This window comes from Muscardinus avellanarius (genome assembly GCF_963383645.1).
Source record: "Muscardinus avellanarius genome assembly, chromosome: 6".
Classification (NCBI taxonomy): domain Eukaryota; kingdom Metazoa; phylum Chordata; class Mammalia; order Rodentia; family Gliridae; genus Muscardinus; species Muscardinus avellanarius.
In genome coordinates, this window is record NC_137791.1 from 67152287 (window position 1) to 67176199 (window position 23913).

Genomic DNA, 23913 nt, shown 5'->3' on the forward strand with positions numbered 1-23913 from the left:
CAATACAATTTAGAAATAGGTAAAAGACTAACATAAATAATGAATCTCCAAAGATAGCCAATCTTAGTTGTCTGTTGGATGGAAAATCTTGTTTCTCTGGTTCTGGTGTGTGTTACCTATTTCTTCTTTGTAGTTAATCTCTTTGAGTATTTTCTCTAGTGCTGGATTTGAAGACACAAATTCCTTCAGTTTCTGTTTGTCATGGAAGCTTCTTATTTCCCCATCAAATTTGATAGAAAGTTTTGCTGGGTAGGAAATTTTGGGCTGGAAGTTGTTTTCTTTCAGAGTTTGGAATATGTTACTCCAAGCCCTTCTGGCTCTCATGACTTGGTTTGGGAAGTCTGGAGTGATTCTAATTGGTTTGCCTCTGAATGTCACTTGGCCCTTTGTTTTTGTTGCCTTTAAGATTCTCTGCTTGGCTTCCACAGTGGTCATTTTGACAATTATGTGGCGTGGGGATCCTCTTCTCCGATCCTGTCTAAAGGGAGTTCTATAAGTTTCCTGGACCTGTGTATCTACCTCTTGATCTATGTTTGGAAAATTTTCTGCTATTACTTCCTTGAAGAGATTGTTGATCCCTTTGGTTTCACCTTCTTTTCCCTCCTCTATTGCAATTATTCTTAGGTTAGCCCTCTTAAAATGGGCCCATATTTCTTCAATGTCAGATTCCTGCTGTTGGATTTTTTTTTCTAAATTAGAAACTATGCGTTCATTTTTGGAGTGATCATTTTCTAAGAGCGAGATTCTCTTCTCCATGTGGTCTAATCGGTTGTTTGTACTTTGAATTGTGGCCTTTACTTCATTAATTGCATCCTTTATCTCTTTTTGGCTCTCTCTGAATTCTTTTCGAAACACCTCTATTATTTCTACAGTTATTTTCCTGATTTGATCTTCTAGAAATCTCTGAATTTCTGTTTTATCAGGTTCTGATGTTGTGGGGGTTGTGGGCATTCATTGCTCCATTGTTATTCCTCTTTCCCATGATTTCGGAAGTTTGTGCCTTCTCTGGGTTCTTCCCTTGGGTCACTACGACTTCACTTAAGGTGCTCTGGATTTCGAGTCTGTGGTATCTCAGTCCCCACTACTCCTTTACTAGGTTGTATGGCAGAGTCTCAGACCTAGGGAGTCAATCGAGGCTGCTTTAGACCATAGGGGGTGCCAGGTTGCATGTTCTCCTATGGTGTGATATCTCTGCCACCGCCACTCCCCCACTGGGTCAAGTTCCTGGGAGTCAGTACTGGGATTTCTCCTCTAGGTGCTGCAATTTGACTCACTGTTGTTGAGTGCGCAGATGGAGCTGTAGTGGACTCGGTGAATTTGCTGCTGCCTCCCCGGTGGCAATATGGCGCCGCTGCCACGCCCTCGGCCGTAAGGCTGGTGTATTTCTTCTCTGTTTTTGAGCTCCGCTCTGAGTCCCTGCAGGGTGTGCTGAGCCCAGCCCCTGGGAGCTTTAGACGCTCCCTGCGCCAAAAAACCTGCCGAATCCCGCCCAGCTGCTCCGCAGCGGCTCACCTCGGCTCACTTTCCGCAGCTCCTCTCTAGAGCCTGGTGGGCTGTTGAGTTCGTTGGTCTGGTGCCGTCCGATGAATTCGCCGCTGTCGCCGGCAGTATGGCGCTACTGCTGTGTCCTCGGCCGTGAGGCCGGCGTATCACCTCTCTTGCTCTGAGCTCTGTTCTGAGTTCCCCTCCTCTCTGGAGCCTGGTGCTGGAAGGAAAGATGGCATCTGCGTGGCTCCAGCTGCAGCACTGAGGTCTGGTTTCTTTCTGGTGTCTCGTTTTTTCAGCCCTCTTTTTCTCTTTTTTTTTTTTTGTTTTCTCTGCTGATGGTGTTTTCTGGCTATGAAAGGCACTGATTTTGTGGTAATAGAGATTGGTTGTTAGCGGGGCTCATAAGCCCCGCTTTTCTCCATTGCCATCTTCCCGGAAGCCCCCTATTTTTTTTTTTTCAAACAGTGTCTCACTTAGTTGCAGAAGGCCTCACTAAATAGCTGAGGCTGTCCCCAAACCAATATCCTCCCAGGGGGACCACAAATTTAAGGCCAGCCTGGGCAACTTGACGAGATCCTGTCTCAAAATAAAATAATAAAAGGGCTGGGGAAGTAGCTCAGTGATACAATGTTTTAATAACATATATGAAGGCTCTGCTTCAATCCCCAGTATCAGAAATAAATAAGTAGCCCTACCCACTGATAAGGAGCATGACATGCTACCCTAAAATGTGGCACATTGGCACTTGAGAAAAGTATGGAATCAGGAAGGCCACTTTCTAATCTTCCTTTAAGCTTCTCTCTTCAAAGAAGCCATAAGACAGAACCTCACTCAAGATGTGTCCTCCCCATAGGAGGGTCCTAATCTCTGAAGACAAGAATACAGAGAAGAATCTGAACAAACAGGCCTTCAGAGCACCCCTGTTTATTATCACTGGATCAAACTTTGCTATCCAATTATATATCTCCACAACTATCTACTTCTCAATCTTAGCATTAGAAAACAACTACATGGGTTGGAATGGAGGTGTATCTCTGTGCTAGCACACCTTCACAGCATGTATAAGACCCTGGGTTCAATATTTGGGTCTCTCCTTTTCTCTTTCTCTCTCCTCCCTCCCTCCCTCTCTTCCTTCATTCCTTCATTCCTTCCTTCTGCATTCTACTTCTGAGCTACACCCTCAGTCCTTTTATTTTTTATTTTTATTTTGAAACAGGGTCTCATTAAGTTCTAAGTTGTAGAGGGTCTCGCTAAATTGCTGAGGCTAGCCTCAAACCTGTGATTCTCCTGGTTCCTCTTCCCAAGTACTGTGATTACAGAAATGTGCCACTGTGCCTGGCTGGGTCTTAATTTCTGAGGGCTCTTGTATCACCAAAACTGATATTACATAATCTTTTGTGCTTTTTTCTTATTAATCTGTCTTGTTACAGAGGCCTCAGTATGAACCTAGTAGTGGGTTAGAAAGAGTTTCCTCTATACCACCTAATATTATCTTCATTTGGCTTTTTCTACTTAGTTGTCAAAACAAAACAAACTACAAATGAACTTCCTATGCATTTTGTTTCTTTGCCAACATTTTTTTTTTTGGAGGTACTGGGTGTTGAACCCAGGAATGTTCTACCTTTGAGGTACACCCCCAGTCCTATTTTTGTTTGTTTGTTTGTTTGTTTGTTTGTTTGTTTGTTTTGAAACAGGGTCTCACTACGTTGCTGAAAGCCTCACTAAGTTTCTATGACTGTCTTTGAACTTTCGATCCTCCTGTCTCAGCCTCCTAAGTACTAGGATTACAGGTGTGTGCCACCATACCTGACGTTCCTCCAGCTTTTTCTATAAGCCCAATAGATATCCCTGTTATACCTGCTAGAGCTTTGAGATGGGCATCTTTGGTCATTTCCACTGCATCTGACATATAAATGTATTATTAAGCACACAACCAGTACCTAGAAAAGCTTTTGGATTAATATTAGTGTTTTTCTTCCCCTAAGGAGGATCCAAACATTGAGAGCATTAATACTGTTCCATACACATAATATTTATGCTGCAGACTCTTTTTTTTAAGTACTCAGGATGGGACTCGGGCATTCTACCATCAAGCTACACCCCCAGCCCTATTTTTTTATTCCTTATTTTGAAACAGGGACTCAGTAAGGTGCGAAAACCATCAATAAGGAGCTGAGGCTGGACACGAACCTGTGATCTTACTGTCTCAGCCTCCCAAGTACTGGGATTACGAGCGTGTGCCACCACATCTGACCTTGCAGACTTCTTTAAAAAAGTTTGCTTAAAAGTGTAAAATACAACCACATTTTGCTTGACCATCCAATTTAAGCAGTTACAAAAATGTTAAATTGTGAATGATAACATCTTTTTTACAAATTAATTTACCACTAGCTTGAACCATTTTGTCCAAGCAATTTTGGAACTTAGGGCTAAGCTTCTCAAAGCACTGGTGTTTCTGGGGCCACCTAACTACTTCATGACACCTCTGCAGAACACAAAGCTATAATATTATATTTTGCTAGAGACAATTAGCAGCAGAAATAAGTTTTATGGTAAAGGTTATTTATAACACAGTATGGACTTTTTCCTCCCTTAAGTGCAGACAAAATTTCAAGTTGAAAGAGATCTTGTTCTTCTGCCTCTTCATTATGCAGAAAATCAGAGGGGAAAACTTACAAAATTTAAAAAAATGAACCCAGTGACTTTGTTTTACTTTCAAGGGCCTGGAATTTACACAAAGAATGAAAAACCAAAAATATCATGGGAGACTGTCAGTTATTTCAGTTTTTGAGAATTGAATGAAAAGGTTAATGACAATTAGTATATAATTTCAGTTTCTAGAGGAAGAAATATACAGTTGTCCATCATGGAACTGGCTTTGTTTTGGGACATGACTCTGCATATGAAAATATCTTCCTCACTAATAAACCCACCATGTTTTGAAGTGCTTCAGCCCTCACCCCTGATTATACTGTAAAGACCTTTTTCTTTTCAAAGAGAAAAAAGGATTATTTGAATGCTGAACTACATGGGATGTTCAAAACTAGGGGAAACTTGTCTGTGTGTTATGCCATAGTAGTGATTATCCTTGGTGACCAGGAAAATTGACTAGAAGGATACTTGAGGGAGACTTTCGGGTTCTGGAAATGTTCTCCATCTTGATGATAAATTAATCAGGCTGTACATCCAAGAATAGTGCTATTTACTTACATCTTAAACCTGCTATTTACTTACATCTTAAACTAAACCTCAACATTAAATAAATCCTGTAGCCAGGCATGGTGGCGCACGCTTGTTGTAATCCCTGCGCTTAGAAAATGGAGACAGGAGGATTACACAGGTTCGAAGCCAGCCTCACTGGCTTAAGAGACCCTGTTTCTAAATAAAAAATATAAAAATAGTCCGGAGGTAGAAGGGCTTTCAGGAACCCCAGTACAACCAAATAAATAAATAAATAAGTAAATAAGTAAATAAATCCTGTAAATATACAAATTAAAAAATATGATGAGTAAAATATATTTATCACCAAGGATGGGATTAGCAAGACATGTACAAAATTTCCCCTCTACATATGTAGCAACTTTCCTTAAATTTATAAAGTTGGCCAGGTATGGTGGCGCACACTTATAATCCCCGCGCTTGGGAGACTGAGACAGGAGGATCGTGCAGGTTCGAAGCCAGCCTCAGCTATTTAGCGAGGCTCTCAGCAACTTAGTGAGACCCTGTTTCCAAATAAAATATTAAAAAATAAAAAAAAAAGGTCTGGGAGTATAGCCCGGAGGTAGAAAGCCTCTGGGTTCCACCCCCAGTACCACCAAAAAAATAAAAAAATAAATAAATAAATTTATAAAGTTGTCTGTTTAGAACATCTAGAGTCAAAATAACTTTAAAGCAGCATATTGCCTATGTGTTTGTGGGAAAGGAGTTATTCATGATGAGTGTTCCCTATACTTGTCAAACAACCCAAGTTATTCATTTTAAGAATGCTAGACATTAAATTTAATTTCATGTTTTATAGTTTGTTTCCAGGGAACAAATGGGGTAATTTTATCTGGTTCAAACACATTTAACTCGAAGGACCTGTTAATTCTGGCCTTACAAATGCTTGGCAAGATGCAGCATGTTAAAGACATCTGATACACCCTCTTAATCAACAAAATTATGACTGTAGATAATTAGGAATGTAATAAAAGGTAGTAGGATCTGATCTCTTAAAAGCTGCATACAGTCTACAAAGATTTACACAAAAATTCCATAAAACCTCTCTAGAATGGGGTACTATGGCACATGCTAGCAATTCCAGCTTCTCCTGAGACAAATTCAAGGCCAGCTCTCTGCAACTTATCAAGATCCTATCTCAAAAAAAAAAAAAAAAAAAAAGGCTGGTGTATACTTGTAATCCTAGTAATTGGGAGGCAAAGACAGGAGGACTGTAGGTTCAAAGCCAGCCTCAGGAACTTAGGGAGATTCTCAGCAACTGAGCAAGACCCTGTTTCAAAAGAAAATATATATATATAAATACAAAGGAAGGACTGAGGTGTAGTTCAAAGGTAGAATGCACCCGAGTTTGATCCTCAGCACACAAAAAAGGCAAAATAAAAACGGCTAGAGAGGTAGCTCTGTGGTAGAGTGCTTACTTGGCATATACAAGACCCTGCTTTCCACCCCCAGGACCACAAAAAAGAACAACACAAAAACACTTTTTATATTTCCTGTATAAAGCCTTTTTTTAAAATTCCAGGAAGTCAGTTTGAGTTCAGTGTGTGTTTATTTCTGTACTCTTACATTCCATTGATCTATTTGTCTATTTTGCTTTATAATAGTCTCCCCCCCCCCTTTTTTTCCTAGTGCAGGGCCTCAAAGCTGCTGTTTCATGTAAGCTGGAAAGCACTGTTCGCTGAGCTACATCCTAACCTCTTATAACTCCTGAAATCAGGTAGTGTGAGCTTTTAAACTCTTCGTTTTCTTTTTTTGTTTTTTAGTATTTGCCCATTTAAACTCTTCATTTTCAAAGTTGTTATGGCTACTATAAGTTCACTGAATTTCCATATGGATTTTAGAAAGAGCTTCTTCACTTCTATAAAATAAAACCTGTCAAGACTGCACTGAATCTATGAATGTAGAGAAAACTACTATCTTAATAATATTGAGTCTTCTGATCAAGAAACACTCTGGATCCAGCAAAACTCTCCACTGACTTAGGTCTTTAGTTCTTCTCAGCATTGTATTTAGTTTTCATTATGTAAGTCTTCACATCTTTAGTCAGATTAATTCCTAATTTTTTCATAGTTTTAAACTTTGTTTTATATATTTTACCATTTCTACATGGTATCTGGAATTTCCAGTTTCTGTTTGTTCACTGCTACTATGCAAAGACATATTTGATATTTGAGTACTGACCTTTTATCCTTCACGTTGCTAAATATTTATGCCTTCTAGTGACTTTTTTCATAGTTTAAATAAAACTTTCTATACAATGTCATCTTTGAATAAGTATAATTTTACTTTTCTAATCCAGATGCCCTTTATTTCTTTTCTGTGCCTAATTAGATCTTCCTTGCTCTTATTCGACCTTATAAGACAATGTTGAAAATAAATGAGAACAAATGTCCTTGACTTATTTCTGTGTATGTGTGTGTGTGTGTTACTCAGGGTGGAACCCCAGGGCTTTTCTACCTCTGGGCTATACCCCCAGACCTATTTTATACTTTATTTGGAAATAGGATATGACTAAGTTGCTGAGAATCTCACTAAGTAGCTAAAGCTGGCTTTGAACCTGTGCGATTCTCCTGTCTCAGCCACCCAAGCGCTAGGATTAAACACGTGGGCCACCACGCCCGGCTCTCCTCGACTTATTTTTGACCTTAGGGAAAGATTCGATGCTTCACCATTAAGTATGATGTTAGCTGTAAGCTTTTTGCAGATGTTCTTTGTCAGACTGAGGTGGTAGTTCCTTTCTATTCCTAGTTGAGAGGTGGAGTTTATTTTGGCGGAGAGTGTTAAAGTGAGAAATAGGCAGCATAGTGGTGCACACTTGTAATCCCAGTACTTGGAAGGCTGAGACAGGAGGATTGCAGGATAAAGGCCAGCCTAAGTGAGACCCTGTTTCAAAATAAAAAAAAAAATTAAAGAATAGGACTGGGGGTGTGGTTCAGAGGTAAAATGCTCTGGGGCTCCATCTTCCACCCCCAAAAAAGAAATGAATGTTGGATTTTATCAAATACTTTTCAATATCTATTGAGATGATCATATGCTTTTCCTTTTTTAGTTTGTTAATATAGTAATTTGTATTAGTTGATTTACAAATGTTAAGCTAATTTTGTATTCTTGGGATACATTTGACCATGAATTATAGGTTTTGATTTTTTGGTTTTTTTTTTTTTTTTTTTTTTTTTGTGGGTCTGGGAATGGACCCAGGAGCATTTGACCTCCGAGCTACACCCCCTGCCCTATTTTTTATTCTTTATTTTGAAACTTGGTCTCACTGAGTTGCAGAGGGCCTCACTAAGTAGCTGAGGCTGTCCGCGAACCGCGATCCTCCAAGTCTCAGCCTCCCGAATGCTGGGATTACAAGAATGCCCCACCACATCTGGCTATATTAAAGTTTTTATATAGTGTTGTATTCAGTTTATTAAAGTTTTGCTCAGAACTTTTTTCTCTAATGTCTTTGTCTGGTCTTGATATTAAAGTTAATGCTACCCTCATAACATGAGCTGGCAAAGATATCTTCATCTCCAATTTTCTGCACATGTATAGAATTGCTTTTATTTCTTCCTTACATTTTTAATCGAATTCAGTAGTTAAGTGATATGGACCTAAAGTTTTCTTTTTTTTTGGTGGTACTGGGGTTCCTGGAAGCCCTTCTACCTCCAAGCTACACTCCCAGACCTATTTTATATTTTTTTTTATTTGGAAACAGGGTCTCTTAAGCCAGCGAGGCTAGCTCGGAACCAGAGCAATCCTCCTGTCTCTGCCTCCCAAGTGCGGGGATTACAAGCGTGTGCCACCATGCCCGGCTAAAGTTTTCTTTAAGGAACATTTTCAAACAATAAATTTAATCATCTTTAAAGATATAGAAAAATTCAGGTGTTTGTGTGTGTGTGTGTGTGTGTGTGTGTGTGTGTGTGTGTGTGTTGTTGGGGATTGACCTTATTGGCTCTTTACAACTAAGCTATATCACAAGCCTCTTAATTCATATATTCATTTTTATTTTTGCTCTTTAATTTTTAAGACAGGGTCTAAGTTTCCTAGGCTGGTCTTGAATTTATGATCCTCCTTTCTTAGCCTCTCAAGTAGCTAGATTTATGGGCATGCCCCACCAAGGTTATTTGTTATTTGCATGTAGTTTATGTCTTTTTTTTTTTTTTTTTTTTTTTTTTTTTTTTTTGTGGTACTGAGGGTGGAACCCAGGGGCTTTTCTACCTCTGGGCTATGCTCCCAGACCTATTTTATATTTTATTTGGAAACAGAGTCTCACTATGTTGCTGAGAGCCTCACTAAGTAGCTGAGGCTGCTTCAAACCTGTGCGATCCTCCTGTATCAGCCTCCCAAGCGGGGGAGGGGGATTTAAAGCGTGGGCCACCATGCCCAGCCTTAGTTTATGTCTTTTAAAGTGTCCATTTTGAGCTGTTGAATATTTCAGCAACTTGGTTTATAATTTCCTTTTATTATTGTTTTAATAACTGTAAAATATAAAGTGATATCACCTGATGTTGTTTTTCCATCCATTCTAATGTTATGCTCATAGAAGAGCTATCAATTTTTAACCTTTGTGGTTATGTATGCATGAAGTCACTTTATAGCTCTTAATAAGGTCTGCTCCCAATGATTTGCTTTAAAATAGTTACTGTAGCCAGGTGTGGTGGCACATGCATGTAATCCCAATACTTGTGAGGCTGAGACAGGAGATCCCAGATTAGCCACCAGCCTCAGCTACTTAGTGAGGCCCTCTGCAACTTAGTGAGACCCTGTTTTAAAACAAAGAATAAAAATAGGGCTAGGGGTGTAGCTTGGTGGTAGAATACCCCTGGGTTCAACCCCCAGTACCACAAAAAAATACAAAAATAAAATAGCTACTGCATTTGTGTTCTACCAATATTAATGCTTCTAAATCATTTAAACTAGACCTTATTTCCTTATCTCTAAAATGATTAGCTAGATTGCATGGATTAACATTTCTCCACCTCCAAGTGTTTGATTCCATAAATAAAAATATGTGTTCATTTTTAAAAACAAGTACAAATAGTGATTTTAAGCAGTTTTTAAAGAATGAAGAGAAGTATGATATTTGCCTCAAATATCTGTAGCAATTTGTCATTTTCACTTATGCACATAATAAGCAAGATTTTTGTGAGTGGGGGGGGGTCTGGGGATGGAACTCAGGGGCATTTAACCTCCAAGCTACACCCCCTACCCTATTTTTTATTCTTCATTTTGAAACAGGGTCTCACTAAGTTGTGGAGGGCCTCACTAAGTAGCTGAAGCTGTCTGCGAACTGCGATCCTCCCATCTCAGCCTCCCAAATATTGGGATTACAAGTGTGCACCACCACGCCCGGCTATAAGCACGATTTTATAATAAATACAGCCAAAGGATTTTATATTCTCTGTTCCCTTCAGCTTTACCCAAATTTTCAAAAGATGACAATAACTTCAATATGGTCTTCTCAATTTCCCAAAGATACCTGCTAATATTCCTTTGATTTTTTAAATTTTGACAATGAATTTTGCATGCTTTTTAATCACTTGCTTAGTCATTTCATTAATTGTTATTTTGTTTATTAACCAGAACTAGAAGGAACCACATATAGGATTTAAACCATTTCCTCAAATACTTATTTTAAGTGTGTGTGTGTGTGTGTGTGTGTGGGTGTGTGTGTGTGTGTGTGTGTGGCACTGGGAATTGAACCCAGGGGCATTCTACCTGTTAGCTATCCTCCTAGCCCTATTTTTTTTTTTTTTTTTGAAACAGGGTATCTCACTAGGTTAATGAGAATCTCACTATTTGATGAGGTTGTTCTCGAACCTGTAATCTTCCTGTCTCAGCCTCCCAAGTACTGGGATTACAAGCAAATGCCACCATGCCCAACTAAAAGGGAGTTTTAGAACCAACTAATCTTACACCTTAATATCCTACAGATTTAAAAGAGCTGCTTTCTGCAAAAGGCAACATTTCCACAACTAGCAACAACAAATATCTGGGCAATTTATATAATTGTAAACTAAGTTTTCCAAGACAGCAATAGTCCACTTCTAAAGAGTATCCAGAAAAGCATGAGAATAACATTGCTTTTCTTATCTGGGACTACTGAACACCTAGATAAGTTCATCAATAATGTAACTCTAAAACCTATATGCATTTTGTAGCAAAAAAAAAAACCCTCCCATTTTTTCCTGCTGTGCTCTCTACATGCTTCGGTGACGAATGAGAGTTTTCCCCACACACCAAGTAAGCAATCAGTTATGTGGTGAGCACCAACTGTCCTTCAGTTCAGCTGATTCTATCTACCTGCAGATTCCAACTGGAAATAAATAATAGGCTGTCACCTATACTCCAGACTGATGGGCTATAAACTGAGGTTCCTACTACACCGCTTCTGAGCTCAACTAACTTGCTAGAGCCACTCACAGAAATCAAGGAAATACCTTTTGTCTCCTTTGCTGAGTTAGTCAGTCACCTTGGACTCCAAGAAAAACAATTCTGATTTATAGAAATCTCATGAGAGGGAAAACTAACTTCCAGGCAACAGCAGCTTTCTTATCACTGACAAGGCCCTGGCCCAACCAATCCTGAGATAATGATCACCCGAACACAGTTTGACCAAGACTGCTTAACTACGTGTATTTTTTGTCCCTCTTGTCTCTGTCATCTGAAAGCTCATGTCAGTATCCCCAAAGACAGGGCTGTAGATGCTGGTCCCCTTTGTCTTCCAGGTACAGATATACTGATTAAAGTTCTTTCCTGCTTTTCACCATCATCATTTTTTTCTCTCTGATTTTTGGAGCAAGTGAGCAGATTTTATTTTCTGGATCCCAAGTTGGGTTTCTGACCTAGGACTCTGATAACATGCCAGTCTAAAAGGCAGGCAGCAGAATTACTCTATCAGTGTCTCCTTCTCAGACCAGCCCCAGCCTCTGGGGACCTGAGGGGCTGAAGGTTACGTTGATTACTAGTGGCCAATAATTTAGCCAATTATGCCTACAAAATGAAGCCTCCATAAAAACCAAAAGCCTAGATTGAGAGAATTCCCCAATAGCTGAACATGTGGAAGTTGCTAGGGGGTGGCACGCCTAAAGAGAGCATGGAACTCATAGCCCTCTCCTAAATATCTTGCCTTGTGTATCTTGCATCTGCATTCTTGGTAATATAATAAACCAGTAAACATGTTTCCTGGAGTTCTGTGAACTGCTCTAAATTGAGTCCCAAATTATAATCAGTGGGACAGAAGCACAGCCCGGGGCTGTGACTGGTGTCTGAGGTGGGGAGGGAACAGTCTCATGGGACTGAGACCTCAAACTGTGATCCAAATTAAATTGAGTTAGAGAGCCGGGCGTGGTGGCACACGCTTGTAGTCCCCGCGCTTGGGAGGCGGACACAGGAGGATCGCGCAGGTTCGAAGTCAGCCGCACTGGCTTAAGAGACCCTGTTTCCAAGTAAAAATATACCAAAAAAAAAATAGGTCTGGGAGTGTAGCCCGGAGGAAGAAGGGCTTCCAGAAACCCCAGTACCACCAAATAATAATAATAATAATAATAATAATAATAATAATAATAATAATAAATAGAGTTAGAGAGGCCTGAGTTGGTGTCTGATGCAGAACTGCAGCAGGGCTTCCCTTGAAATTGCCCCCTGCTCTCACTTCCTGTTGCCCTTCCATCCTCCCTAGTCCTTTGGCTTAAGAGAAGCCCCACCTAGATCTGTTAAACCCTTAGATTCACAGAAGCCAGATGGCCTTTGTAACATTATTCTTTAGCAAACAGATACAGAAAGTGGAAATCCATTGTGACATTGCAGAGAAGACACAGCCCTTGTTGATGAAGACCCTGCTGGCCAGCCCCACTGTCACATCCTTTTCCCATCAAAACCCTTCTCATGTCTGAGTCAGGAAGACAAAATTTGAGGAACTAGCCTCTCCATCTCCTTTAGAAGTGGCCGTAAATAAACCTGATTCCTCCCTAGCAACACTCATCTCCTGAATATTGATACTACGGCCACAAGGCAGCCTGAACACTGATTCCAGTGACAGAACCAGTTGCTAGTGAAAAATACTCCCACCACAGATGGTTGCAAGAATGTTGACTGAGAGTTTAGGACAAACTAGTTTGCTTTTTCCTTATAGCTACACACACTTTTTCTGATATTATCTGTGCTTCTAGATCAGTTAACAAGATGGACTGAAAAACACAGATAGGAAGAAGTCATAATTCAGTAAGACCCTTGATGAAATCCTCTCAACTACATTTAACTTAAAGGATAGCAAACCAAGCACCATGGTGTACACCTGAAATCCCTATACTCAGGGGGGTGAGGCAGGAGGATTGCAAATTTGAGGCTAATCTGAGAAACTTGGTGAGATCCTGTCTCAAAATAAAATAAAATAAAATTTTAAAAAGAACATAACTCAGTAGTAGAACTTTTGCTTATCATGTACGAGGCCCTGGGTTTAATCTGCAGCACTGCAAAGCAAAATAAAAGAAAAGAGGAAAGAAAGTATAGCAATGCCTCAGCTAGGTTTCATAGTAGTCAATAAATATGAATAAATGTATCATACAAAATTACATGAAAATTTTAATTACAGAAGTCAGACAAAAGCATAAAATCATAGTATGAGATTTTAATTATTGCCAAGACTTTTATAGATCAAATATTTAAAATAGTCAGGCTAGCTAGGCGTGGTGGCGCATGCTTGTAATTCCCACACTTGGGAGGCTGAGACAGGAGGATCGCGCAGGTTCGAAGCCAGCGTCTGCTGGTTTAAGAGACCCTGTTTCCAAGTAAAAAATATAAAATAGGTCTGGGGGAGTAGCCCGGAGGTAGAAGATGCCTGGATTCCATCCCCCGTACCACCAAAATAAATAATCAGGCTATAAAAATTAAAATAACAAATATTAACAAGCTTAAGTTAATTCTAGAAAGAGAAGGTACATATTTTTTTCAAATGTCCACAGAATAATACAAAGAGACATTGAATGCAATACTACAAGAAACTTGCAAAAAAAATCCAGAGCAGCAAATCACATGGACTGTGTATTAACAACCACAAGGCAATACAACTGAGAAACTTAAAAACAAAAAGAGAAGCAGCTACCATCATTGTCATCAACTGAGCACTTGGAACTGCATGTTTCTTTTTTTTTTTTTTGGTGGTACTGGGGTTCCCTTCTACCTCTGGGATACACTCCCACGGGCTACACTCCCAGACCTATTTTTTTACTTTTTATGTGGAAACAGGGTCTCTTAAACCAGCAAGGCTGGCTCCGAACTAGCGCGATCCTCTTGTCTCCGGCTCCCAAGCGCAGAGATTACAAGCTTGGGGATTACAAGTGTGCGCCACCACGCCCTGCTCGGAACTGCATGTTTCTTAAAAGTGTTACATATTTCCTCTTCTGAAGAGAAACTCACTTGAAGATGGTGTCTTTCAATAAACTCATGCTTATATATCATTATTCTACGAATAATAATCACAAAGATTTTATTTTAAAATGCTCAAGACCTTAAATTATTGGGAGGCTCAAAAAAGATGAAGAGATTTTTTTTTTTTACTTTTGTTCAATAATCCCCAAGTGAAAATGCTTATTCTACCTTTTTATTATAGAAATATCGTAAATATCATGTTTGTATTCATATACTGAAGAAAAAAAAAACACAGAAGCAACAAACTTCAAGATGGCAGGGGGAAAAGCCATTGACAAGAACTCAAACAAAGGTTTATATAGCACACACAGAAAGATAAAAAAAAAAAAAAAACCAAGGCAGGATAAAATATTTTAGAAAAACAAACAAATCTCTTAAGGGCTATTCTATTTTACCCAGTCCATACTCACACTCCTGCAACATTCTCAGTGTTTTTTGTCTGTTTGTTTGTTTTGTTTTGCGGCACTGGGGTTGGAACCCAGGGGAGGAGCAGGGCCTCATTGAGATACTAAGGCCTCACTAAGTAGCTGAGGCTGGCCATGAACTGTAATCATCCTGTCTCAGCCTCCCAAGTGCTGGGATTACAAGCATGCTCCACCACGCCTGGCTCCCAGTGTTATTCATAAGGGTGTCTACTAGAGAATCAAGACACTCAAAATTCATTAAAAAAGCTAATAATGATTTCATTCAGTTTAAGTCAGGAGAAACTGTAGTAAAATGACACTTGTATTATCAAACATAAAGAATGAAAAATCATAGCTTCAGATAAATCAAATAAGTATTTATTTCCTCCCAATAAAATCTCCCATCAGCATTCATAATAATTAGTAATAACTGCCAAGGCAGCCAAGTTTAATTTCTCTGTATTACTGATATTACCCGGTGCATTAGACTGAAGACATTATGGTAACCAGTTCCCACTGAACACTATATAAGACACAGCTACCTCATAATTAATTTTTAACACATTCAATAAGTCTCTATTGCAATGTGCCAATATGCTATGCAATAATAACAAGAACTTTAAATTCAAACATTCAATCTCTATTAACATTATGACATTTAAAAGAAGGAAAATCCCTTAGGTACTTATAGTGTGTGTGATGTTTTATATTCTGAGTCATGGCCTGGGCAGTGGTTCTGCCCTTTGTGTAATAAAAAAGATGTATTATCTCTCTCTCCTCTGAACAGCTGTGGTACTCATTGTCTCTGTCATTCACTTGGCACACTGTTTTAAAGTGGTAAACTTTTCACATGCATCTGTTTGATCTGAATAAATCCCTTCAGGGCAACAGTGTTACCTTCTACTCACTTAGATCTTTCAATACAATGCCTCACAAGTGGATGTTTCTTAAATACTAGTTGACTATTTTTAATTAAGAAATGCCACCAACATATCTTTCATTATCAACACTTTTGGAGTGTGGCTATCTGCTCTGTATTCTGGAGTACTCATACTTTTGGAAATTCTAAAAATTTTCTGAAAATTTAAAGTGAAGCCTGGTGTGGTGGCGCACACTTGTAATCCCCATGCTTGGGAGGCTGAGACAGAAGGATTGCACAGGTTTGAATCCAGCCTCAGCTACTTATTGAGGCTCTCAGCAACTTAGTGAGACCCTGTTTCCAAATAAAATATAAAATAACTCTGGGAGTATAGCCCGGAGGTAGAAAGCCTCTGGGTTCCATGCCCAGTACAAAAAAAAAAAAGTGAAGCAAGCAAATCAACAGAATTTATTTAAAGTAGCCAGGTTTTTATTTTTAATAAAATAAAATTATTTGATTTATCTGAAGCTATGATTTTTCATTCTTTATGTTTGATAATACAGTGTCATTTTACTACAGTTTTTCCTGACTTAAAACAAACTGAAATGAAATCATTATTAGTTTTTTTAATGAATTCGAGTGTCTTGATTCTCTAGTAGACACCCTTATGAGTAACTGGTTTTAATTTAATTTAATCTAAAAGTGAATTTTATTTAGATTAATCCTAACTCTAATCAAAGATCTTCAAACATCTAGAAAATAGGTGTCTCCAGTATCCAGATAATAAGCAGTAATATGCGCATTAACACTATTTTGTTCAAGTTCCTGTCCCTGGATTGGAAAACATCATCAACATTTACCATGGGTCCCCAAACGTTCTTCGCCTGCACTCTAGACTTTCCTGTACACAATTAGAGGTTATCCCTGCATCTTTCAAAAGGTTTCAATTGCTCCTGATCTGTAACAATTCTGTTCTACACATAGCTCTCAAAGTGTAGCAGGCCTCAGAATGTCACTGAGTGCTTGTTAAAATGCCTACTTTTTGGCTCCACCCCCAGAGAGTCTTGTTTAGGAGGTCTCCAATGTGGGTCTAAGTATTTGCAGCCTAATAAGTTTTCAGGTGATAAATAATGAAGATGGTGACCGATGTTGCTAATCTAGGTACCACTTTGAGGACTAGTACTACTCTCAAACCTCACCTATTTCTGTCATATTTATTGTGACTAATTTATTTGTACAATTCAGTTTTAAAGACTAATTTTTCCATTAGATGAAGCCTGACTTATTTACCTACTGTTCTATGCAAACACTGGCCATGTGACATGAATGACAATGACCATCTTCTTGTGGAACTTCTCGACATGATATTAAACGGTCTGGACAACCAAAAGGTAACCATTCCAGCTATAAAATGTCACACAACCATTTGGACCAAGTAACCAGCTACAGAAGGCATCTAACTATGTATTCAGCCTACATTATTTAATTTAGAGTAACAGGGATGCATATATTATTCTCCTTGCTAGGATGTGTTTCTACCCTTCCCTCTTACCTGGTTCACATCTACTTTTCTTTCAAGTTTTAGCTGTGGAGTGAATATGTGTTCTCATAGAGTCACTGCACCCACTCTTTTTTAACCATGGTCATACTTGACTTTTTTACATTTGTTTGTATAGATATTTTCTTAATAGATACCTTCCATACTAAAATGTAAGCTCTAGACAGATAACAAATGTTAATTTTATTTTGATAATCAATATATTTTCAGTACCTGGTGCAGTACCAGGCACACAGAATTACGTACAAATTAATGTAGACAAGATCTGGATACTTTTAGCCCTAACAAAGAAATGTCAACATATTTCTTTTTATACTCTGCCAAAAACACAAAAATACCAAAACAAAAATCTAATTTGTGATTCTGCATCTGTTTTTCAATTACCCAATACATAAAATATATTTTTTTAAAAAATACTTACCTTTTCTGAATAATTCTTGGAGACTTTCGGCACTTTGGTTTAATACAGCCCATATTTCTTCTTCCTGCAGTGGCCCGCCCCGAACCTCCAGGGCCTCAGCTAGTGACACATGCATATTACCTGGGAAACAGAGGTAACAGATTAGGCTAACATTAGCAACTTAACTGCACTTCAGTAGTAAAAGCCCTACACCCAAAGAAAAACTATGAGCCTCCTGTTGACGTAATTTCTTTATATGGCCTTCAATTGAATCCCATAGTCTTAAACTCATGAAGTAAAGGAATTGGAGAGGGGAATGCTCAAAACAAACCATTGGCTCTTGCATAACAGGGTCAACTTTGGGGGATAGAACTGGGCAAGAGTGGTGATGACTACTTCCTAAGAGAAGACAGAGAAGCCAGAGTACCAGGAGGCATCAAAATACCCATGACAGAACCAAAGCAGTCAGACTAGGCTGAGACCTTTCAGACTTTGGTTCCAACTGTCATGCTGTGCATCTCAGATATAGAGAGCAGAGAAGAGGGGAGACCTCATAGCCAACACAGGGCAAGTTGGGAATCAAATGAAACACATCTTCCATTCCTTTATTGTTTCTATTATCTCTAGTAAAAATAAACTGTAAACTTTTTTCTGAATGGGATTAACTATTTGTTGATCAAATTTTGCTGCCAACTCACCATTGGTTCCTAGGGAAGTCATATTAACTTTCAAAGTTAATATGGGAATTACAAGTAACAATCATGCTAAAAATGCCATTTTGGGGTGGCTATGATAAGAAGTTATGACTGTGGACATGCTTTGCAACCCACGACTCTACAGGAGTTGAATTAATAACAGAACAAAAAAGTGTCTCTGTGCTGATATTTTCATAGGATCAATTTTCCCAATGCTGTCCAATTAAGTAGGTGATATACTAATAGAATTTAAGATTTTCTATAGGGCTCAATAATCCTATTTTTATTCTGGAAGAGGAAAATGAAGCTACATGAAATCTTCCTATATAAATATTTCTCTCCAGGTGTGTGGTGGCACACACTTGTAATCTCAGTACTTGAGAGGTTGAGATAGGATGATCACAGGTTTGTGGTCAGCCTCAGCTACTTATAGAGGACCTCCACAACTTAGACTCTGTTTCAAAATAAAGTATAAAATAGGGTTAGGGGTGTGGCTCGGATATAGAATGTCCTTGAGTTCAACCCCAAGTAACACTAAATAAATAAATATTTCTGAATTGGCATGCTTTGAAAAGAAAATTGTTCTTTATTAGGATCATTAAGACTTCTACCCAGACCAAACCAATTTAAGCATAATATGTAATATCTATTGGGATTCAGAAACAGATGGGTTTCTGGAAGAAGGTAGAGGGAACTAAAATGTTAAATATTGCATTTATCTTCTGTATCTGTTTCCTTTTCAATTTATAAATTAATCCAGAAAAACATCTGATTTAGACAAAAATTGACTTGTTTACCCAACTAATAAGAAAAGCCAATCTTTTCTTTCGATTGACAGGAGTTAATCCAGTCTGAACAAAAGTAATTCCAGCTGAGGCCAGCCTTGCCCTTCCGCTTTCCTTTTCAAAGGTTTACTGTAACATTTATGTTTCCAGTCTGTTATATGTATGATGTAGTAGTTAAAAGGGTAGATATAAGATGTTGCTTTGAAAACAATAAAAGGGTTTTATTTCACTTGTACAAGAAGTGGTGATTTATTCAGACCTTTAGCCCAAACAGAAAGTCTCTAGGTTTTCATGTACTGCATTATAATGATAACACATTTATTCAAGGGGAAAAACAGAAGCTGCATTTCTTTCTGAGAGAGATGTGAGGTATTATCTTCTACATGAAACATATTGATAACTTGGAAGTTTCCACAGAGGCATCAAGATACTATTAGTGCTCAGACACCCACAAGACTTGTGAGAAAGACTACCCTGTAGCCAAGTTCCCACATATTAACCTCTGAAAACCGGTTAGATGGCTCCAAAGCCTACACACAGCGTAGAAAAAGAGAAGATTGCTCAAGAAGGATTTCTTTGAAGATATTTGTACTGATTTTCATATTTCCTCTAAAATAGAAGGAGTGAAGAGAGGGGCTCTTGTCAACCACAAGTCAGTGGAAGAGGCTTCATGTGTGCTCCCTAGAGTTAGGGCGGACTGCTACCCGATCCACACTTCAGGACTCTAATGGCATTGGAGGGCACCCTGAGCAGTAGCAAGAGGGAGGAAGAAGGGGCACGCAGAATGAGGGAGCACTCTGCGTCAGGAGCCAGTTCTGTGTGGGGAGAGGCAAGGAGGCTGCACAACATCCAGGCAAGCCTGGAGCAGGTGGGTACAGCCACCTTGCCCTGCTATCCCAGAGCATGAAAGTGCCATAAAACCCATATAGCAGTAGTGGCTGCTGAGACAGAAGAATCACAGTTGGCAGACTACTTAGTGAGGCCCTTTCTGCCTGGCAGCACATGCTTATAATCCCAGCATTTGGGAGGCTGAGACATGAGGATCATGTTTCGAGAACAGCCACAGCTACTACTTAGTGAGGTCCTTTGCAACTCAGTGAGATCCTGTTTCAAAATAAAGAATAAAAAAATAGGGCTTGGGGTGTAGCTCAAAATACTGGGTTCCATCCCCAGTACTGCAAATAAATAAATAAATAAATAAATTCCACTGGAGGTATTTAGTTAAGTGAATTGAGCCCAGCATGATGGCATAAACCTGTAATCTCAGTATTTGGGAGACTGAGACAGGAGGATGGCAAGTTCGAGGCCAGCCTCAGCAACACCAACTTAGTAATACCCTCACCAACTCAGCAGGAATCTGTTTCAAAATAAAAAGTAAAACAGGGATGGAGGTGTAGCTCAAAAGTGGAAGACTCCTGGGTTCAAACCCCAGTACCCTCCCCCCAAAATGTTAATTGTACAGCATACAGATTACACCTCAAAAGCTGTTTAAAAATAGAACCTAAATAAATATCCAGAGTCACCTGAAATACCCAGCACACCACTAAGAAGGAGCAAGGCAAGAACAAAAAGAGAAAGGAGAAAGGCGGGTAAAGGAGGAGTCAGAATGATTTAAAATTGCCTGAGAGCAAAACAGCCTGAGGCCAAGAAGAGTTAGTAGGTACTCAGTAGTTGGAGAAAAATTGGAGTGTCACAGGTGGTGAAAAATCTACCACATGTACATAGCAGAAAAGGTCAGTCTTACATATACCCAGTACAAAACAAATGAAGCCATCTGACAACAGGATTCAGGGGAAAAAAATGAAAAAACTGTTTCTCTATCTCTATTTCTTCCCACAGTTTAAATCCTACCAAGGGAGCTGGGCATGTAATATCAATATGTGGGAGGCCGAAACAAGAGGATCACAGATTCAAGGGCAGCTTGAGCAAGTAGTAAGATTCTCATCAACTTAGACCCTGTTTCAAAATAAAGATAAAATAGGGCTGGGAGTGTACCTCAGAGGTGGAATGCCCCTGGGTTCAATTCCCTGTAACACACACACACACACACACACACAGTAGCTATTACCAAAAAGACAAAAAATAAGTGCTGGTGAAGGTAAAAAGAAATGGGGGAACTCTCATACACTGCTGGTAGAAATATCAACGAGTACAGCCAAGGCATCTGCAAAGAACCAGAGCTGGGCATGGTGGTCCAACCCTGTGATTTGAGATACTTGAAGGAACGATCGATCACAAGTTCAAGGCCAGCCTGGGCAATTTATCAAAACACTGTTTCAAAAATAAAAAATAAAATAAAAGCTGGGCATGGTGGTGCATGCTTGTAATCCCTGTACTTGGGATGCTGAGATAGGAAGATCACGCAGGTTCAAAGCCAGCCTCAGCTACTTAGTGTGACCCTGTTTCCAAATAAAATATAAAACAGGTTAGGGGTGTAGCCCAGAGGTAGAAAGCCCCTGTGTTACACCCCCAGGACCACACACACACACACAAAAAAAAAAAGAAAATAAAAATAGCTGGGAATGTAGTGGTAGAGTGCTCCTGGGTTCAGTCAAAAATGCTCCTAGTAAAAAAGAAGGAAACAGAAACATAAGAAGAAAAGAAACAGAAACATAGGGAGAAATTATGCTAGCAAGGATGAAAGAGAAGTTTCCATCAGATCAACAGAAGGTAAGGTTAACAATGCAATTTTTATCCCAGGTCATCTGAGTTCAACGCACTAGCTCTATAACTTTTGGCAAATTATTTAATATTTTCAGGTTCAGTTTTCTTCTAAAACAAGTTATTAAAAGTTCCTGTCTCACCAGTCTCAGCAACTTAGTGAGGCCCTCTGAAACTTAGCAAGACTCTGTTTCAAAAGAAAGAATAAAATAGGGCTGGGAATGTAACTCAAAGGTAGAATGCCCCTGGGTTCAATACTCAATACCATCATCACAAAAAAAAAAAAAAAGTTCCTGCCCTGCAGGATGTTGTGGAGCACACCTGAAATCACAGTACTTGGGAGGCTGAAACCAGAGGATTATAGGTTCCAGCTTCAGCAACATAGCATGTCCCTGAGTTCAATCTCCAATAGAGAAAGAAAGAAAAAAAAGTTCTGTTTTGCAAGGTGTTGGCAGGAATTAAATGAGATATGCAGTATATCAGTGGCTCAGGGCTTGACAGAGAATAACCAACTAATAAATGTTACTTATCATTGTTATTCTCAACAAAGGGATACCAGGTAATAAATAACAGAGCATGTAGAACTGGCCATATGGACATCAGAGGCAACTTTATCAAAGAAGTTTCAGTTGAGTAGGTAGTGAGAAAGCAAGTTAATGCAGAGTAGGAAGTAAAGTTGACTAATTTCTAGAAGCTTGGCTGGTGGTAGCAGGAGTAGAAAGAATGACAAATTTGAAGAGGTTTGGATGTTTGCTTTAATTTGAAAGATGTAAGAAACTTTGTGTTTACAGGCTGAGGGGAAGAGCCAATCAAGAGACTGAAGGTACAGGAGGAAGTGGGTGACCAGTAAAATAAAGTCATAAAGGTTAAAAAAAACTGTTTGTCCGTGGCATGGTGGTGCACAACTATAATCCCAGTATTTGGGAGGCTGAGACAGGATGATCAGAGTTTCAAGGCCAGCCTCAATAACTTAGCAAGGCCCTCAGCAACTTAGTGAGACCCTGTTTTAAAAAATAGGCTGTGAAGTAGTATACCCCTGGGTTCAATTCCTAGTAGAGGAAGAAAGGAGAAAAGGAAGGAAAAGAAGGAAGAAGAGGGGAGGGAGATAGGGAAGGAAGGGTGTGTGATTATCCTTCCACTGAAAGTTTGTCTGGCTCACTGAAGTCAAAGGGAGAAAAACGTGTGCACACAGAAATAGTGAGGTGGAAGACTTACTGGCCAGTGGTCTCACTGGGGGAGTGACCTATTTCAGATGCCTCATACACATGCCCATTTGCTTACATACTACAAAGGATGGTTTTCTTTCAAGGTATATTAAGAAATCTGTAGTTCCCTGGGTAATTCCCACACATAGCAATATTCAAGAATCATTGCCCTAAACATGTTTAGATGAAGCTTTAACTTTCAATTCCAGGAACTCCTATGATGTAGATCAATTCTAAAAGAGGAGCAGTCGACCAGACTTTCCTTACTATTCAGACATCAGTCAGATGAGCACTTCCTTGCCACGCTCATCTTCATTTCTAGCAATTGCAGGTTCTTTGTTTTTCTCTCTTTTGCAGTACTGGAGTTGGAATGCAGGGGTGCTCTACCTCTTTGGATGACTGGAAAAGAGGATGGAAGGGGCTAAAATATCAACTCTTATCACCATACCACATCTGACTTAAAGTAGGGCTTTTCTTTTGTGTTTTTGTAGGGTTTTGTTTTTGTGCGTGTGTGTATGTTTGTTTTGTTTTTGGTACCAGAAATTGAAGTGTGGGACATTCTACTTCTGAGCTATACCTCAGCTTTTTATTTATTACAGAATCTCACTAAGTTGCTAAATTGCTGTGGCTGACCTTGAACCTGTGATCAATAAATAGAGCTGGAGGATGTAGCTCAGAGATAGGATGCCCCTGAGTTCAATCTCTGGAACCATGGTATGGTGGGGTGGGGGGAAATCTAGAACTGAGTTCTTAATTGCAGCCAGTAAACTTCTCCTCCACTCTTCCCTACATTGAAATGGAACTGAAGCCATATATTCAGGCCACAGACTTTGGAGCTACCTGGCTGCTAATTTTTCTTTAGATCCTACATCCAATCTGTTAAAAAAAAAAAAAAAAACTGTTGGCTCTACCCTTAAATTATATCTCAAATATATCTGGTGAGTCTCATGACTATCCTACAATCTTAAATATTCTGTCTTGTATAGAACAGTGCTATCTGAAGAACTTTTTGCAATGATGGCTATGTCCTGTATCTGTGTTGTCCAATATGGCAAAGTCACTAAATATGTGTGGCTGTTAAGCCCTTGAAATGTGGCTACTGCAACAGAAGAACTGAGTTTTAAATTTTATTTAGTTTTAATTAAATCCTTTCCTCTCCTGCCCGCTCTGCAGTTTATTTGCACTCTATAGTGACCCTTTTAAAATGCAAGTCCAATCGTGCCAC

At 39.2% G+C, this 23913-nt stretch overlaps 1 protein-coding gene across 1 annotated transcript in view; it reads right to left on the bottom strand.

The window, feature by feature from the left end:
- Positions 1 to 17478, bottom strand: part of PTPN13 (protein tyrosine phosphatase non-receptor type 13) — a gene marked incomplete at both ends in the record, with an annotated part of 193749 nt that extends 176271 nt beyond the window's left edge. Inside the window, one exon of the mRNA XM_080697337.1 lies at positions 17364 to 17478. Within this exon, the coding sequence (XP_080553463.1) occupies positions 17364 to 17478 (115 nt within the window). The remainder of the gene's footprint in view (positions 1 to 17363) is intronic.
- Positions 17479 to 23913: the final 6435 nt, after the last annotated feature.